At 40.5% G+C, this 19,716-nt stretch overlaps 1 protein-coding gene across 1 annotated transcript in view; it reads right to left on the reverse strand.

Annotated features, from left to right (window-relative positions):
- Nucleotides 1-15,296, reverse strand: part of SLC17A6 (solute carrier family 17 member 6) — a gene marked incomplete at both ends in the record, with an annotated part of 31,125 nt that extends 15,829 nt beyond the window's left edge. The window contains 3 exons of the mRNA XM_084288287.1: nucleotides 11,213-11,331; nucleotides 12,024-12,276; nucleotides 15,211-15,296. Of these exons, the coding sequence (XP_084144413.1) occupies nucleotides 11,213-11,331; nucleotides 12,024-12,276; nucleotides 15,211-15,296 (458 nt within the window). The remainder of the gene's footprint in view (nucleotides 1-11,212; nucleotides 11,332-12,023; nucleotides 12,277-15,210) is intronic.
- Between the last annotated feature and the right edge of the window lie 4,420 nt (nucleotides 15,297-19,716).

A 19,716-nucleotide genomic window follows, 5' to 3' on the forward strand; every position in this document is an offset into this window, starting at 1 on the left:
CACAGCCCTACATCATCTAAGCTAATTGTAACTGAGCACAAGTCTTGCTTATAGGAAGATCTTCATACAAAATGAACAGGGAATATTTTGCCATAAACAAACGTAAAACATTTTTTCTAGTCTTACATGTGTTTCTTTTGTTAAGTAAGGGTACAAATTAAAAAGGAGTGAAAACATGAATTTTCCTTGCAACGCTTTCCCGACCTAGTTTGAAGATGAAAATTCAAAAAACAAAATAAAATAGAATAAAATAAATTAAAAAAAATATTTGGATTCAAGTTGTCAAGCAGGAGAAACAGCTGGCATGTTATTGACATTTCTCTTCCTTACAGAAAATGCATAAAGTATATTAAAGAGCAAAGACTTATTTTATGAAACATATGTAAAAATAAACTAGATCTTTGCTAGCCTTAGATGTTCTTTCTTGAACCATGATTGTTTGGGAAAGTCCCAAAGCAGGAGCAGCTTTGGCCAGTGTCATGCAGAGTGACTTTGTGGATTATTCTATCAGCTGAAGATTGCTAAAATTTGTTATCTTCTGTTCTGACTCCACTGACTATCATTTATCTTTGACATACCTTCTCCTGCAGAAGATCAGCAACACAACATAGAATCAATTATGCTTTTTTTTTTTTCTACAACCCAAAGAATTTCTTGTCTGAGAAGAACTGCAAAGCTGAATGCTGGATTAAATGCTTAATTTTTTTTGAGTAAAGCATAATGTCTAAGCAGAAACAGGACAGAAGCTACCTTGAATGCCTGTAGGCATGCAGAAGGATTGAATCCTTTCTTCTGCAGATGTTGCTAGCAATGCCAAATTGTGACCATTTTTTTTAACTTCATTTTTTTTCTTTCAGCTGTACAGTGACTGAATATATAGAAATTTAAGGATTTTACCTGCTGATTAACACTTCCCTTCCTACAAAGTGTCTCTCCACCTGTACTAGGGTCTTCTAATACTTTGATCTGCCAGGTTTGAAGACAAATAAATACCAAAATATTCCCAAGCCTTTTAGTAGAATAGACTTTACTAGGACTGGTCCAAGCACCAGAGCGAAATGCCACGCAGAAGTCAAAGTGTACCAGTAATAAGGTCCCTTTCACCTTCTGCCTTCTCTGAGCCCCATTAATGCCACTGACTTATACAGGTCAAACCAAGCCCCAAACAGTTCTCAGGCTATGCCTTCCATTCACAGACTTATTTTTGATACAGTGTGTGTTTTTTGAAGAACTTTGGGCTTGTTAGATGACAGCATCACAGCAGTTGATGCTGAATGTAAAAGACTCCTGGGTCATTAAATTCTGATCATTGCTTTTACCAGCAAGTACATTACATCACCCTTTCATAAGCAGACCTCGTTCCATCTCAGAAGTAATTAGCATTTGCCCTACTTATTTTGGAAGCCTTTCCAGCTTGTGACTTCCTACATCCAATAGATATATTGCACTCATGCTGTCTATTTTAGCAGTTTTAATATTTGCATTTTACCCCAGCAGAAATCCTGTCTTCTTTCTTTTGCATCACTAGGCAAGCTGGGCCCTCTCCATCTCATCTTCCTTATTCTTCATTCATTTGATCACCCTACTAACCCTCTCTCTCTCCTGTTTGAATTCTTCTGGGGAATCTCTCAGACCTGTGGTTTCATTTTACAGCTCATTATATCCATAGATGTCTGGACAAAACTCAGACTCATTCCTTCTAGCTCATTAGCTTTGGGTTGGCTTGCTCTTTAAATATGTAATCTGCTAGATCGTGTTTCAAATCAAGACCATCTCATTCAAATTACCTAACCGAGTTCCAGGTCTTAGGCTGTGATTCATAACTGTCTCTGTTGATTTAGAGATATATAATACACCTATAAAATAAATCAGCTTTAAAATATTTTGTGGATCTGGCTGGGATGATAATTGCTATGTGCTGGACTCAGAGGCTTTATCTGTACTGCTTTGTGGAGTGTTTTGTGACATACAGACTACATGTTATGGATATCTGCATCCCTACTGCTCAGGTTAAATGTGGATTCCTTCAGAACAAAGTGATGGTGATGTTAACATTTTTATGCAGACAGCCTAAACAGCATTTTGTAGAGTGAAATCCAGTGTATGTAGTGTATTGGGGTGGAGTACCAAAGCAGGTAGAGGTGATTAAGGATGTCTGTTGTAATAAGTGTCTGGAGTTAACTCTGCCAGAAACGTACATGGATTTTGTTTCAGAGGGGATTAGATATTCCCCAGTGAACAGGACCCTGGTTTTGAGGTATCATACATGCAGTAAGGATTCTGGAGGCTCAAGACCTGGGAGAAAACTGGGAGCAAAGTTTTTTGACAGTATTGACATATCTGGATGATATTATCTCAATAAATAGGCTTTCTTTATAAGCTTGCTCTGAATTCATCTGCTGTAATTGTATCTAAACTGTGTGGCAACTTTTCTACAGATGGCAAATTTTCAGATTTCATCAGAAACATGAGATCAAAGGATTTAGATTAATGGAGGAGGGGATACAAAAATAAGTCCCAATTTCAGATGTAACCCTTCTCTTGTTAGCTGTATCTGAACAAGCAGAGTCAAATTCTGAAATTGTTATGGTTTGTCCCCAAATTACTCCTGGATTTAGTATCTTGAGAATACGATCATCTACGATCACTGCCATCCTATATCCCAACAGTTCCAAAAATCCACCTTGTGTAACACAGGTGCTTCACAGCACCAGGGAACATAATATTTTCACCTATAATGTTACTGCTTGAGGTTTGCTTGGAACCTCCATATTTAACATCCTTAATGGTGGTTTACTTTCTTTCAATTTATGCTAATGTGAGCAGTGCTCTTACTGACTTCTGAAAAGATCATTTTTCCTCTGTATTATATTGTGACAATTGTTTGCATTTTTCCAGCTGTTTCCCGCTGCTTCAGTAGTTGCCTTCTTGACTGCAAACTGTAAGTAGCCACTCATTTGGAATATTTACATTACTTATACTCATGTTTATTAACTATGTCCCTGTCATGTCACTCATTCATGTCTTTTGTAAGCTAAATAATCCTGATAATGTTTATTTTACTCTTACTGTCTTTTCACTTTGTAATCATGCTGATTATCCTTCTTGGGATATTTCCTATTTCTGTTTTCTTATTTGAAACGGACTAGGAGGAATTGAACCCCCTACAAGGAGATGATATTTAGCTATTCTGTGACATTATATCATCACTCTGACTTTTCTATAGTATAGACTAATTTTCTGTTGACTCTGCTGACCCTCATACAGTAGACACATTCATTTGAAATGCTCACCCTGACAGCTTATGGCTTCATGAATGATAGACAGAATGTAGTGTTGTGGGTTTTTTTTTCTTTCTTCTGAATCGGGCCCTCAGTTTGCGTAAAATGGCACAGGGCTAACAAAGCTGGGGCTATGCCATGAATATCGGAGTGGTTAATGAACTCAGCTGCCCAGCAAAACAGATAGAATAAGATACCTTTGACATTAGAGAGGTACACTTATTCCCAAGTGCCAGTCTTAGGCTGAACGTGCTTTATGAGAGAATTGCATAAAACTAATCCTCTGTCATAATAGTCTGTGGCCAGAAGCCATAGTATAGCAGCTTTATTTGTCTTTTTAGAAATGTGATAAAACAGGTTATTTTCATTCATATGTGTACAAGGGAGGAGGGGGATGTGTATATGTGCCCTTCATACTAAATCCTATTATAAGCCCTTCATGAAGCATTAATATGTAAAAGCCGACCTCCCGCCATCTAATCTAGTATAATAAGGGCTTGGATACATTATTAATTTTTGTCACACATCTGAGGCCCCCTTTTATCAACCAAAACCCCTATCCAAATCCCTTGTTGCATCATTAAATTGTGAAAACAGCTTCATCATTCATGACAGAAAAATGGAAGGACCCCGAGCCATATGGCAGAGGGAACAGCAGGACCAGCCGCCCATAGATGTCTCCCCAGTCCCCTCCTTGCAATGACTGGTGCTTACAACACCCTGCAATGCAGCAAGGTGACAAAATCGTCTTGCTTTTTTTGTGCAGTATTGGCTCCTTTGCCTGGAAACAGACGAACCCAATGGCAGTGCCTGGGTTCATAGCCCAGTTTAATCTGCAGGGTTTGAACTGGATGTGAAAGGTGGAACTGGCAAGTACAACAGCAGGGGTTCTCTCATACAGTGCGAGGTCAGCTTCTGTCTTCAGAGGTTCAGAAACTGGCTCTTGTCTAATCATTCCCTGGTTGTGCTGTGAGCTATATATAGTTCGCAAAAGAAATAAACCTCACACAATACCTCTACCTACAGGAAAATGTAAAGACGTTAAGTTCCAGGAAATCTTTGTACTTCTATTTCTAAACCAATACTTAGCTTATGTATTTCATGCTCGCTGTCATTAAGACTGACTGAATTAAGGAGAAAGGTATTATAATTTCAGTGACACACAAACAACACACTTTCTGTGAAAATCTTTGGGTCTCTGAGATGAAATGCTCTGACATACAGTTGTCTGAAATATCATTCAGGTTATTCATGGAAATAATCCTATAGGATTACTTGCTGGGTACAAGGATTTAGCCCTTAATAACAAGATGAATGGCACTTTAAAAACAAAAAAGAATTTGAAGTGAAAGGTTGATTTATATATTTTCAATCAGGTTAGAATGTGACAATGATGAAGAGTTAACAGAGATGAGAGATAATTAGGTGGCAGAGAAACTCAGAGTAATTCTGTAAGGATGATCCTTAATGTGAATAGTGCAAGGATTTGTGGTTTAATAGATAATGAGAAATATAAGTCATTATCATAGAATTACAATGTGACTTACACATTTTTTTAAGTTGTCATTCTATTCTGCTTTCTGGAGGTCTTTATGTGTGAGAGTTCTAACGCTTAAGGATACACAGATGAGCTAAAATAGCCAGCTTTGTTTTACAAAAAAAGAGTCTGTGACTATTACAGATCTGCTTTTAAAACAGTGTTTGGCATGTACAGTCAAAACTGCATTTGTATTTTAAATATATTTTCTTGGAAATGAATTCCCCAGCCTGTATGACCCACTAACAGTGACCCATTAATTTCAGAGAATCTTTGATGATTTATGGTAAGTATTTAACCTGTTAACATCCTAACTGTGATCAGTGAGGAAATCCTGCCATGGCATTTTGGTACTGCTTCTGATAGGACAATGGATTTATTACACTTCTCCAGTGTGTTTTTTAAAGAATTTAAAAAGGATGAGTCAGAAGTTAAAATATAACTGTATTTAAAGTACCCTGAGATGAGGTGGTGAAAAACAGCCTAGCTTGGTACCTTTCCATATGCATGTGACAGCACAGCAGGAGGTTTATTCAGACAGTTGCAGCTTTTCATTGCACAAATGTGGAATAGGAAATATTAATGTAAATAAAATTATTGTTTTTCCAGGTTAATGACAGAACAAATGAATAATGCTAAGCCCAAGAAAATATTCATCTAGCCTGACATCCTTTGTGACATTAGACCTTATATTTTGTTTAATTATCTCTTATATTTCACCTAATTATCTCTGTACTGAAAGCATTTATTTGTAGTAGCTAAAATACAATTTTCAAAATAGGAATCTAACACCCAAAGGAGAAGACTTCAGCATATAATTTCCCAGTGCTAGCTGTTATTACTAACATTTATGCTTTGTGGGTTTTTTTGTTTGTTTGTTTTTGTTTTTGTTTTTTAATCTAGCTTTTACTTACTGATTCTAGTTATATCTTTCTACTTTCTATATCTTTCTAAAAAAAACATTAATACCTAGGATTTTTTTTCCAGAGCCGTTAATTATGTATTTTAGAAACAAATTACCTGCAAGTATTGTTTTAGATATATTGATACACTGAATACATTGTTCTTTCTATTTTTTTTCACTATATGACATTATATTCTATTTTTCATGTAATTTTGTGACCCTTCCATATCCCATCTGTGATTTTTAATCCTAATATACATGTACTCAAATTACCTGCAACAATCCATTGTCATTTCCGTTGACCTAAATACACTGACTGCTCTAAATACAGAAATATACATATCCCAGGATTATATTGGCTCCCCTACTAGAGCATCTTGTTGGAAACTCATGACAGGTTTCTGGAACAGAATGGCTTAGGAAACCACTCAGTGTTACAGCTTCCCAGGGTGGTTTGCCACTCCTTGATGTTACTTGCACTTAAGCCTCATGTGTATTATTTTGAAGAGAACCCAGCTTACTAAGTGATCTTAAGTATATCTTCTGGTTGTCTGGTCCATTTTGCACCCACAAATTTATACATACGCCTGAAATGGCTGAAGAAATGTCAACATCTCCATAGACCTTGCTTAAGGACTACTCAGCACTATCATAATAGTGGCTAAATCCTTGAAGTGTTCATAAACACTAGCACATAATCTTTATAGTCTACCAGCATGAAATAAATCACTTTTCCAATTACACCACTTGGTTGTGCAAAATTACCCACTTGTTTGTGCAAAACTCAAAGAAAAGGGGCTCTATCACACCACATAGTGGCTTAGGCAAACAGCCCAAGTAATCTGGGTAATCTGTATACAGTATACAGGCAGAGAAAAGCGTATTTTGGGAATGAGAAAATACACTCGAGGTTTTAAGTGCTTCCTAAGTTGCTTGCTTCATTAAGCAGTATAGATCCTCCTGGAGGAGCTCAAAGGCAAGAAAACCTGCACCAGTGTCCAGACTGTATGCTGACAGTGATTTCAAAGTGTCAAAACATCCAAACCTGCTTACAACATAATCATTAAAAGACTACAAAATAATGTAATTTTAAAATGTCATTTCTGAATTTCATATCAGAATATTGCATTCCTTGAATTGTTTCAAAACATTTAAATATCTTGGCCTTCACATTCCACTTAAATCAAATTTGGAAAGATAGTTGAAGAATCACCAAACCACAAATTTCTTTTTCTTTTTTTAATGTAATTTCAGTATATGAGAATGATTGTTGTTAGTTTTTTGGTTGTATATTTATTCTGAATTTGTCAAGATAAGGTGATGTCCAATCAGCTCCAGCTAAAGTTCTTTTCATGACCTAAATAGAAATTAAGACTCGGTTGGGTTAGAAGACTGTCGGCATTCCTTACTGTTTGTGCTCACATCTCATGGTAATTGTATAATGATAGCCCCTCTGGTGGGAGCCACTCTAATGCTGACATTCAAACCTGTAGTTTAAAAGCATTCAAATGAGATGTTCTTTGTGCTCTTAAATGGCATTAACTGCCATTATGAGTAATAGCTCAGCTGATTAAATAGTCTGGATACATGATATTAGTACATCACACTTGAGTTTTCATGTTTTCTTGATTTTTTCAAAGAAAAATACTTATAAACAACGCAAAAGCAACTCAGTTCCCTCTTCATGAAAATCGCACTCACAGTAGTGAAAATCCATTGTAACTTTAGTGAAAAACAGTGCGTTGAATCCCCAGCAATTTCAAAAAAAAAATAAAAAAGTTTCACTTTTTATTCACTCTTCTGTGAGAAATCTCTGCTATTACTAACCAGAGTGGGGTGTACCCAATAAACACGTATATAATGTTGGAATTGTATCTGGAATCTGCTCATATGTTCTTGCCCCTATGGTCTCAACACCTCTGAATCATGGCTACTTTACTCCTGATAAAGATAGAGAAACATCTCTGCTCCCTGCACAGGAGAGAAGGGCATTGCTTATAGTATAAAGCTCTACATAAGTTCAGGTATGAGAAATAACCTAGATTAGTTGCAAACTTGGATATCCATGTGACAAAATGCCTTCTCTAAACTACTAGAACATGCCTCAGTATTCTGCTCATTGTATAATGTTTTATTGATGACAAAGTTAATTGTTCATTGAGAACTTAACCCAGAGAAAAGGTATAGCTGTGATAAACCCTACCCATGGGACTTCACGTTGGACTTCCTTTGTTCCTCCAGCCTAGTGTGGTTGCCTGTGTAGTGATTTTGTACCAGCACCTTCCAGAGACAGGTCCTCCTCTGGGAGGAGAGGTCTCCAGCCTTGTAGCAACAGGAAAATCTTTGCTATTTTCACACACGTCTCAAAGGAGGCAAGTTCAAAGCTTCACTGATTGCAAATGAGGGTGCACCTAAGGCCCAACCCATATCTTTTGAAAAATTATGTTGTTTTGCAATGTGCCGAATGTCCCCTATTGCTATAGAAGTCAACAGAGGTTGGAAGTGTTCAGGAGCACCAAACTCTGCAATGCACTAACCCAACTTGTCCTGATCACCTGAGAGGTAAGTGTACAGGACAGGTATTTCTGAATGTTCTCTGCTATTTTGAAAGGCATTTTTGTTTGATCTTGTTGGTACTATAGCAGTATAAACATATCTCTTTTAAATAAAGCATTTTTCTTAGAGTTGGGCTGAAAAGACTATAACAAAATTATCAGTTATAAAAAAATGAGAAAAAGTGAGACCCAAACTAGCTAGTGCAAATTCCTGAGAAAGTCCATTTACTACTTGTAAATCTGTAAATCACTAAATCTGATATGCCAGAAGCAATGGAGAGCTGTGTGTGACAAGATCAATGGGTCAAGGCAGAGCAGAATAACTATGCAGCAGAAGCCTTGAGTTGTACAATTATCAAAGGATGTCAGTAAAATGCTACCCAATGACAGGCTGTTATTGGGGAAAAAAAAATGTTAGAGAGTTCCCAGCAACGCAGACTTGCTAATTCTTTAATGGCAACAAGCATTTTTAAACAGGGACAGGATCAAGTTAAAGGGATCCTGCCCAGCTTGGAACTAATGCATTGTGTGTAGAAAGGTTTACTTGATACCACAGGAGAGTCATTTCTTCCACGTGTTATACCTTAGTGACACATTCAAGCTATGTCAACCCCATCTCTATAATTGGTTGCTAGACTGAATCTTTATGTCAAGCAAACTCTGTCCTGTACACTCTGCAACTCCCTGTCAACAGCAAATTAAGCTCACAAAACAGACCTTGACCCTCTTCCCAATTTCCTTCCATGACATTTGGCAGTTGGGAGGCAGTTTTTCTTTCGTTCATGCTATCTTTCCAATGTAATCATTATCTCCTTCACTCCCAGGGAATGAATCATTCTCCCTGTTGAAAGTTTCCATTTTTCTTCAGCTCAAGGCTGTTTCTCATGGATTGTCTTGAATCTGGTTATGCTAGTCTAGAGGCCATTCTTTTATATTTTTTTTAATGTGAAGGACACCTGAAGTTAGTTTTTCCATATGAATTCAGACTTGCTCTGAATGTAAAGGAAAGCACTGATGGCACAAAGATATTCAGTGAGGATTAAAACAAAACAAACAAAAAAAAAATGTTACTTGGCTGTCGTCCACCACAGCATGAAGGGACCAGCTGAGGCTGTAGCACGTGTAAACCAACAGAGGCTTTTACAGTAGCTCATATTCTAATGGTACTGTGGGCCTCTAAGCCTATATACCCACTTCTATGACTTGTTCTGATGCAGACTTTCTTGGGAAAGGTATGGAAGGTATGGACACCAAGCTTTCCACCACATTTTAGGTGCCAGTTAACCCTCCAGTCATTCTGTTCATTTCAAGTTGAACATGTAGATGTCAAAATCTGTTTGTGGCATTCAGGAACTAACTTGGGGTTTGGCCTCCTCAGTGCTTATTTGAACCACAACCCATCTCTTCATTCTATGCCATTTTTTTATCTACAGACTAGATACAAATCACAGCCACTATCCATGTTTGACTATTTGCGGTTACTGGCTGGCATGTCACAGGTAGTTCCATACTTAAATCTGTGGTTTACATGGTCATTTGCCTTGTGTGGGAAGTGTCTCTTAGGCTTCCACGGTGCTAATAATGAACCATTCATCTATGAAAGTTGCTGAGTTAAAGCACATCCAGGTTAACAACTGGAACTGGTCTGCATTCACTGGTGTAAATGTAAATGTTCATGAAGAAGAGAAAAGTTTGATTCACCTGTGCCAGGTCATGTGTTTATACTACCAAGTTTTCCTGGGGATGTCCAAGCCTTTGTCTTGCAAATCGTTGTAGTTAACATCACTTTACATCTGGACTGATGTAAATTAAGGACATAGCTAGGGCAAATGAGGACAGACTTTTGTTTCTCTGAGTAAAATCCTGCAGTTTTAAGCAAAACTCCTGTTAATCTTCAAGAGTTACAGACTGTGCAAAGATGCAAAAACGCTCAGAGGAGGAGCCCTCTAGCGAGCTGTTAATTGGTGTTTTTTTTTTTTTTTTTTTTTTTTGCAATTACCTCTTACTTTTGCGAACCATTGTCAAAAAGCTGGCACTCGTAAACTGACAGACAGTGATCGCGCCAGTTTAATAAATGTTGTGTTCTGGTTGTGTTAGTGTTTTCCAAGTTCTGGAGGATCTGCCCATTAGTAAATGCTCATCATTGTTCATGTAGGCATCTGTCTAAAAGGTATTTACGTTTGAGAGTCTTTTGCCATAGCTCCCCTCTTTCGCCAGCAAATACAAGCCAGCTTTCTCCCCAGGCAATCTATCCTACCTTTGATGTTGCACACTCCTGAGAAGAGTTAAAGGTTTATATTGCTGATTTTAGTATCCATTTGCACTTAGTTTGTAATTGTTTTGAAGAGTGGCACTAGGACCTTTGCTGTTTCTCCGAACGTGGAGCCTATGGCATTAAGTGTGGATGTGAAAGCCTCATGAGTCTTCAATACTCAGCGGATCTAATTAACAGGTAGAATCGCACCCTGGGTGCTTGAAAAATTGCCAGACACCATAGAAACGAGTCCTTAAGTCCCCGCACCATCTGCACTTTCCTTTCATTGTGTAGGTCTCATTGAAACATGTTTTTTGACCATTCGAAATTCATTTGCGTTAATGGAAAATTCCTGCCGATGCTTTTCCTTTTCATAGGAAAAAAAAAATCATAAAATTCTTTCATTTGGTAATGGAAAAAAAAAAATCTCTCAAGCTTTGAAGCAATAACGAACCTCCGGGCTTGCCTCTGAATGCGGGTCTTTGACTGGCGTCTCCACAACCTCCCCTGCCAACTTCTTTACCGGGAGAAGCAGCTCCGCGCTCCCCCCCGGCCCGCTCCGGCAGGTAGCTCAGAGGCGGGCGCCCCATGCCCGAGCAGAGCACCCCGCCAGTCCGCCCCCCGCCCCCGGCCTCCCTGCTCCTGTACAGCGCCTGCCATCGGGACGGGGCCGGCTGTTACCTGTTCGCTGCCAGTCGGGACGAGATATACCCGCCGGGGATTTGGGTGATTATGTATCCCCAGAAAAAAGAGCCGTGGATCATGCCGACTGTTTCGGGATCCCAATTGAACTTCGCTTTCTTCCAGCGCAAGGGACGGGGAGAGAAGGAGAGAAACAGCAGAGGGAGGCTGTCATCGGGCCGGGATAACGCGCGCACCCGCGGCAGCTTCGGCCCGGGATGCGACCCTCTCCCCACCGCAAACATTCCTCTTGCCCCCAAATTCCCTGCGCTTCCTCCTGACCCCAAGCTCCCAGCGCCTCCTTCTGCCCCCCTTCCTCCGAGCCGCTTCAAAGAGAGCCTCGGCATTTGACGCCTTTTTCACGCAAATCCTTTCATCCCAGTGTTTTCAAACATTCCTGCACAACCCCCCCGGCTCCCTTACATCTGCTTGCGGTCGGTTGTTCGCTGTCCTCCTTCCCCCTCCCCTATAGTTATTTTACGAGATAGCTGTGCTTTTCGTGGTTGTGTGCGACAAGGGGAAAAAAAATCCGCCCGTAAATTGTACCGCAAAAGGGCTTTGGGCTGGGAACTGAAAGGGAAAAATAGGAACAGTCGGTAAAAAGCACTTCCCCTGCAGCAGCGGGATGCGAAGGGCGGCGGCGGGGCCGGGGCAGAGCCGCGGGGGGGCCGGGGAGCGCCGCGGGGCCGGGCCCGAGGCGGGGGAAGCGCCCCGAGAGCGGCGGAGCCCGGCTCGGCTGCGCTCGAGTGCCTGACCTGGGGCTGGGAATTGTACCGAGAGGCCAGAGGAGTTACGAGGGAAGGGTTCCCACCTCTTTAATAATTTTTCCTCCTCGGTGTATGGTGCTGTTATTGACCATGTCCACGATGGCCACTCCCAAGTTACATCGGATCCCGAAGGAAATGCAGAATCCCAGTCCACTCATGATGGCAATGATGTACCTCCGGGGCAGCCCGAAGCAGGTACAGTCGCAGAGCGGGGCTTTCTTCTCGGGCACTTCCATGGGTTTCCCATCTTCCGTCAGCTCGATGGTGTCCCCGGGCTTCTGCCTCTTCTCTAGGACTCTGCCCGACACAAGAAGGGAAAGTCAAGCCCCGGCTCCAGCCCTGCCGCCCTGCCTGAATGCACGGCTACCTCGGGCAGCCGGAGGCTTAAGTTCACCGCTCCCCCCGCCCCTTTGGCTGGCTTTGGTTCGATTTGAGTGTTTACTCCTTGTTTTCCGTTCACCTTCAGCCGTTCTTCAGCTGTGACCTGTGGGAGTCACGATTAGTCATCCCCAGCTCCCCCCGCCGCCCCGCCGCAGAAACCCAGGGAGGAGCTCTAGCTGAGAATCGCTCATCTATCATTAAAGACTTCTGCTTAAATATGTAGGGCGCATTAAGAAGACATCATCTGTAACCACTGCAGAGGCGCCATGTTGGGTAGCCCAAGAGGCATAGGCTGGAAACTAAAGCAGTCTTCTGGAGAAGCTTTTATTCTCTCGTTGCTGTACTAGAAACACCAAGGGAAACGGGCTTGGTGTGCGTTTTGTTTCTGGTCTCGGAACAAAAGAAATAGTAACAGAAGGGGTAGGGGAGGGCGATATTGCTACTTATTTTAGATTTGCAAAATGGCTGTCACATGCAGTGAAAGAAAACATGACTGTCTTTGGAGAACTGACATCTCCGGAGAAGTCTTTGCAAAAGATCGCATCTGCTCAGCGACACGTTGCGGGTGTGTGATCGCTGGGCAGGTTTCACCTTTCCCGCTCAGCTCTAACCTCGACCTCATCGCTCCCACTTCCTTGTTTTTACACGGAATCCTATCTCCGAGAAATCAATGTGCAGGAATCTGAAGGGAACCGGTTGTTTGCAGCCATTTCCGATCAACAGAAAAATACCGAGAGAAAAAATAATAATAATAATAATAAAATTAAATAAACCACCAACCCTGTCATTCACGAAAGGTAACTTAGAACATTGCGCCTCTTCTTTGGTGGAAAAGCTTTAAAAACATTGTGTGGATAATACGAAAGATCGGGTTTATCAAGCAGGTACCCCGTGCTGAATCTCTTAGTCTTCTTTTGCAGTCACTGAGATGTTTAAAGGACAGAAACACTAACCACTTCCATCCCAGCTCCATCCTCTTGAGGAGCGAGTACGTGATCATTTCCCGACACTCGGCACTCCCCTGGCACTGCCCTAACCCCGCTTTAAGAAGTGTTTTCTCACCTCAGAGGTTCTCCTCAGAGGAGCTTCTTTTTGAGGTTAACTTATCCGGCTAATGGGGCAGCAAGAATTAGCAGAATCAGGCTCAAAAGGTTCTCTGTGTTTTGGAGCAAATGCAGAGATTTTCGCTAATAGCTACTCATTTGAAATCCTGACGATTTTCTCTTTGCTGGGAGAATTATTTCCATGCTTTAAGACCGCATCTTATTTTTACTGTCTTAAAGTTGTAAATAAAATGCAGCACAGTGCTTTTAAGTTAAAAAATTCGTTTGTGTGAATAAGGAATGATGTAGAAATGTCTTCTCACCGAATGGACTTATCTGCGGCAAGACGCTAAGGTGTAAGGGACGTGAAAGCTATTTTAATTTTCAGAATAGGAAAAAAAAATAGTTCAGTCCTGTGCCTTGAAAAAAAAAATAGCAAATGGTGTATTTGTTTATTAACGGGGTAGTTCAAACGGAATTTTGCTGCAAAATACAAATCCTTTTTCCATTATTCACTGTACGATATAAAAACAGTACTCATGTTCGTTTGTTTCATTTATATTTTGTACAGTCTTTTAGGGGGGAAAAAAAGTTTGTTTCCTTAATGATATTTTTAATCAGCTTCTCTGATTACCTGTTATTCCTTTTTGGTTTTTTTTTGATTACTGAAGATGGTTTAAATAGGATGATGACATGTAGGGTTTTCACTGTGTTGTTTTTGGGTTTAGTTGTTCTTTCGGCTTTTCAAAATTGTACCTTTCCTGCTAAAATGAAAATTTTAATTTTGTCTTATCACTTTGCTGATATTTTCCCTTCCCTGAAAATGGCAGCAGAAGTTGTGACTCATGCTGTGGGCCAGCCTTGTGCTTGTGCCCAATACTGCCGCATAGGTATGGAAAAAAGACTTTTACGTGACCTACAATAGGCAGATAAATCCGCAGTTAGCTTTAATCTGTAATTTGAGAAAACTTCGGGGTAATTTCTGGCACAGGTGGCGATCGAAAATATATTGGGTTTTCACAGGCTATTCTCAAACGTCCTGGAGGTCACTGAAGTCACTAGATTGGATGGGGTACGATGTGTCAACTTTAGTACATACCCCTTTTAGGGATGCGCGGATTTGTGTCTGTTTATCTGTGTATACAGACCTTAAAGATGGTAGAAACGTGTACACACAGAAACACAGTGATGCTTATGAGTTTAGCAATTGCAGTTGTGCATTACTTGTAAGACAAGTGGATGCTTCTCAATGCAGATGGATAAATAATTAAACACATCCATCTATATGTTTCAGCTTCAGAAGAAAAAAAAATCGTTCGGGTATCAATTATTTATACATCTCCGTGTTTATCTTCCTCTGACGACAAATTACACAAGGGACAAGACTAATCGAAACTCGGAAAGATTATTATTATTATTTTTTAATGATTCGTAAGGGCAGCGATAGAGATCCTGCGACTACATTGCAAAATTAACACAAAACAAAAATACGGGGAGCTGCTGTCTGCTGATTATGATTTGAAATAGGGTCCTGTTTTTGTGCGAGAAAGATGGGGTAATTCTTGGCTACATATTTACTGACACCATCTACGAATCAGATAGACAAGTTACGAGGGTGCCATATTGAGAAGCTTCAGCACTAGTTTCCAGGATCCAGATTATATCAGCGCTATCTAAACAGCTCCCAGCCCCTCCGCCACTAACCTCCCCAAAGCATACCTCTTCGTCCTCCTTCAGCAGCTGACGGTTAAGAAAAGCTTCCGATTATTTCTAGCAAATAAGCTCCTATAATAGATCTCAGTCTTACCTGTAGAGTTGACCAAGCGATTTTCCAGCAAAATTCTTCAATCCCTCCTTGCCAGGGGTCAAAATCCTTTGTTTTACCGACTCCATTCCTGCAGGGGTGCTCGCTGGATTCTGCTCTGCTCTGGATAGGGCACCGCTACGAGCAACGATGGTTCATATTGGTTTAATCTCGTAACTTTCCCCCCCTCATGAAATGGCTATCAGTGCACCTCCGGGTAAAGGGAGAGGGAGAGAAAGCGTGCGCGCGTGTGTGAGAGAGAGAGGGAGAGGGAGAGACGGCGTGCGGAGCCGGGGGGGGAGAGGGCGAGGGCGAGGGAGCGCGCGTGTGTGCGGCAGCGAGCGGGAGGCTGAGAGCGCCGCAGGGAGCTCCTGGCTCTCCCGGCAGCGCGGAGTTGCGAGGCACGGTCAGAAAGTCTCCTCGGCCCCGCGGGCTTCAGAGGTGGCGGGCTCGCGGCGTGCCATGCCCGGCTGGGGGGGGACGGAGCCCCCCTCGCGGGAGCGTTTCCAAGAAATCTCCGTTTGGCGCTGGCGTTTTCCCCGGCTGTAAAGCCAGAGGGGGAGGGGTGCTGTTGGCCGCGGTAGGCAGGCAGGCAGCCCGAAATTCCCCCTTGGCTACAGCCGCCGGAGGGCGCGGAGCGCCGGCCTGTGCGCTGCTCCCGCCCCACCGCCCACCCGCGGGTCGCGCCCCGAGGCGGCGCGGCCGAGATGCACCCCCAGGGCGCTGTGCCCCTTCCTTCAGCACCACGGACAGCGCCTTCAGCACCGCAGACAGCGCCCGGCAGCACCGCGGACAGCGCCGCGCCCCTTCAGCACCGCGGACAGCACCGCGCCCACTCCGCGCCCCCGCCTCCGCCCGCCCCCCGAGCACGGGGGGCCCCGGACGGGCCTCATGGGGACCCCCCCTTCGCCCCGGGACTTGGGGTGAGACAGGGCGAGTATCGCTGTTCAATCGAGCGTGTGAAGGACATGGCCTTCGTGCAGTCCATAGCGCTTCTGGGGAGCAGGGCGTTAGCTGCAAGTAGTATTGCTCTTGCTATAAATGGGTAACGTCCATTTGGAGGGTGTATTTATCTCTATATCCATATTCGCTTGAGCAGCTTATTTTATATCACATTAGGCATTCCATAGTGACCACTTTCTCTTAAGCACGTACTATTTTCATATCTTTTGTATCCTCTGCATTTCTGCGTTGGAATAGGCCAGTACAACATCTAGACTTGATATGTGGTATTTTCAGCACTGGTGTGAGTGTGGCATATTCTGACAACACAGTTTTCTTTCCAGAATCTAACAGTAATTTGCTGATTTTAATCATTTTACACTAGATTGTAGAAGCAAAGCAGATTATTTCTTTCTAACTCATATACGTTATATTTCATACTAATCTTAAGGTTTCGGTACATTTGTAAATTACAAAAAAAAAAAAAAAAAAGTGTAACTTGTGTTCTAAACATTTTTTTTTTCCTAAAATTATTAAGCTCCTTCACTTGCCTAAATTTGACAAATTGTAAACAACATATTTAAAGTAAGACTCCCCGAGGAAAATGCGTGTTGTAGCTGCAGTATCCTAAAAGCAACTGCTCTTTGGATTTATATAAATATTTTTTTCTAATGTTGCCCTCTGGTGGAGGGTTAATGAAATTTTACAGCAGCGAAGCACGTTTATACATAAAAGGCCAATTATTTTAATACTGAAATTTCCATAATGACTAATCTCTGTAGAATTTCAGCATTTCAGAGTTGTAAAAGAACCACAAAATAATACAGTAGCAAATATCTTAAAAATATATGTAATTGAAAAGCTGCTAATTAGCATCATAACATAGCGCTGTTTTCTACATCATGGTAGTTACTGAATGTGGTTTTCAGCATAGTTTTCTGTATGGAATCGTTATTACCATTGCACTGCTGAAAGGATTTTTTTTTCCCAGTACATGCAAACCTAGACAGTTACATAAGCAAGTCTTCCCAGTGTTTTGTGGCTCCAGTGTGCCATTGCAGATGCTCAAAGGAAACCTGTGTACATTAGTAGGGGTGAGACGGGTTTGGATTCCATAAAGCAAGCCTTTCAGAAAACTACTGAGCACTTTTTTTTCGGCTGGAATTTGAGATCGTAAAGTCTGCAGAGCAAGGGTGTTTCATTTCTTTACACGCTACATACAAGAAAGAGCTCTGGCTCTCCTTTAGAAAGCTCAGCTCTGACATTGGTGCCATGGCTCAATGTAGCAGCAGTAATTATTATTAAAATAATAACATTTAATAGGTAAATTATGACTGATCTGGAAAAGAGAAATAATCTGTCATACCAAATCCAAATGGGTTTAAAGGCCGGATAAAACATTCCTGTTTATAGACACTTAGTGGAGGAGAATGAGTCTTTACTTGTATGAAACATGCAGAATAGCAAATAACCTTGGGATAGTAAAATGCTGTTGTGAATAGGCTGCTGCTGTAGCCATTTGAAGCAGGAATTTTATGACTATTACATACTATATCCAGATATTACTGAGTCACATCCTGATCCAAGTCAGCTGTTCTGGTTTCAGATCAGGACTAATGAGAAAAGTAGAAAGTGAATGTCAGTAGTGTTGTAGAAGATGTGCAGATGTCAACTTTTTAATCATTATTTATTAGTTATTTAATTTTGGCAGAATAAGCTATTTCTAGATGAAACAATGCATAACAATACATGTTATCAATATTGTTAGCAATAATTATTTCTATAATGAATACCTGTCACATACACAATCCTCTCACAAAAGGCCGAAATCAAACTCAATTGAAATCATTGTGAGTTCTTTCCACTGGCATCAGGGGCAGGTAAAATGGAAGAAGATTCATCATGCAGAAAATTCTAGTCTGGCTGCCACTGCTAAATGGTCACCAATTGCCCAGAAGCAAAGAAATTCAGTCAAAAGCCACCCAGTAAAAAAAACACACTTTCCTAAGAAAGCACTAAGACTGTCTGTGGGATATTCATATAATGTAATGTAATGTAATTAATATAATATAATATAATATAATATAATATAATATAATATAATATAATATAATATGATACGATACGATACGATACGATACGATACAATATAATAAGGTATGATGTAATAAATATAACAAATATAATATAAAGTAGATCCAGCAGAATGCTGCAGATGCCTTTAGTTTTTCACATGGGGCAGAAAGCTGATTGTTTAATCGTGAAGTCTTGTAATTAGATAAAATTCTATTTGATAAGATTTTCTTTTTCTTTTGCTTGTCTGAGGGCCAAAGGACTGAGTCGTTACCTGCCCCTTTGTTTCTAGAAATAGTCCCTTTATACAAGTTTCTGACTGGGTTATTTCAACAAATTAAGCAAAAAGAGATGAAAAATTATAACTGTGGTTGTTTGCTCAGTTTTTTATATTACCCCATATCTAATCTCATTTTTTTCCTATAATAACCCTCTGAATAGGTTCTAAATATAGCATAATCCATTTAGAAGACTACAAAATCTACACACCAATATACATCTCTCTTCCCTAAGATTTAGTTTTGCTGAAGCAAACTACACCCAAAGCTAAAATTTTCATCAGTTATACATTCTGGTAATTTAAAAATGCAATTTTCAATTCCATTTTTGACCTTACCTTTGCTGCTGATACACTATGGTATGCATTTTCTCTTTCCTAGGTGTCAGACACACAGAGGTTCCAAATGTATATGTATTTTGTGATCCATTTTTTAAAAATAATCATATGCTTATCACTTTAAACTCTTATGATTACACACATTCAAGCTAAGAGATTTTGTTTTCCCTATCAACTAAAAGGCAACACAGTACTGTTCTTATTGATATAGTCTTGACTTTGGAAATAAATTATGATTGAGAAATCTTAGTTATGCTGTTAAATGTATGTCTGTAATGTTAAGTCGCTTGGGACTGAGGTAGCATAAATATGCCTCAAAAGTCATGATTTAACTCCTGCTTCTGCTTATGACAGTTATCCATTGAATCTGATGGAATTTGATGTCACCTTCAAATAAATTTCTTACTTTCTTTGGGACCATGGAACTACAAAAGCCCAAAGCAGTGCCAAAATAATGATCTTGCTTGTCAGGCCACAAGGAACAGCTTCTTCATTTGTTGTTTGTGGTGGTTTCTTTTTTTTTTTTTTTTTTTTTTTTTTTTTCTTTTCCTCATAAACAATTTTTACATAAACTATTCATTGAAAATAAATATTCAGTCAAGATATTCATTGTTTTAAGCATATAAAATATTAGTGTTAACTCTAATGGCAATACCTACATTTCACATAATCCAGGGTGTGTTCGGCTCTTGTGTAGCAAGAGCAGCTTTCATTGTCATATTGAGGCTTTTGCTTCAGCCCTCTAGTGGTAAAAACCTCTAAAGCACTGGGTGATATTAAGTTCTCATGTATAACTATTCCATGGTAGGAAAATTTTCGGTTACTTTACATCAAGATTTATTTATTTCCTCTCTTCTCCTATTCCTGTTTAAAACCTC

The sequence above is a fragment of the Netta rufina genome (genome assembly GCF_964035555.1).
Source record: "Netta rufina genome assembly, chromosome: 5".
Taxonomy (NCBI): domain Eukaryota; kingdom Metazoa; phylum Chordata; class Aves; order Anseriformes; family Anatidae; genus Netta; species Netta rufina.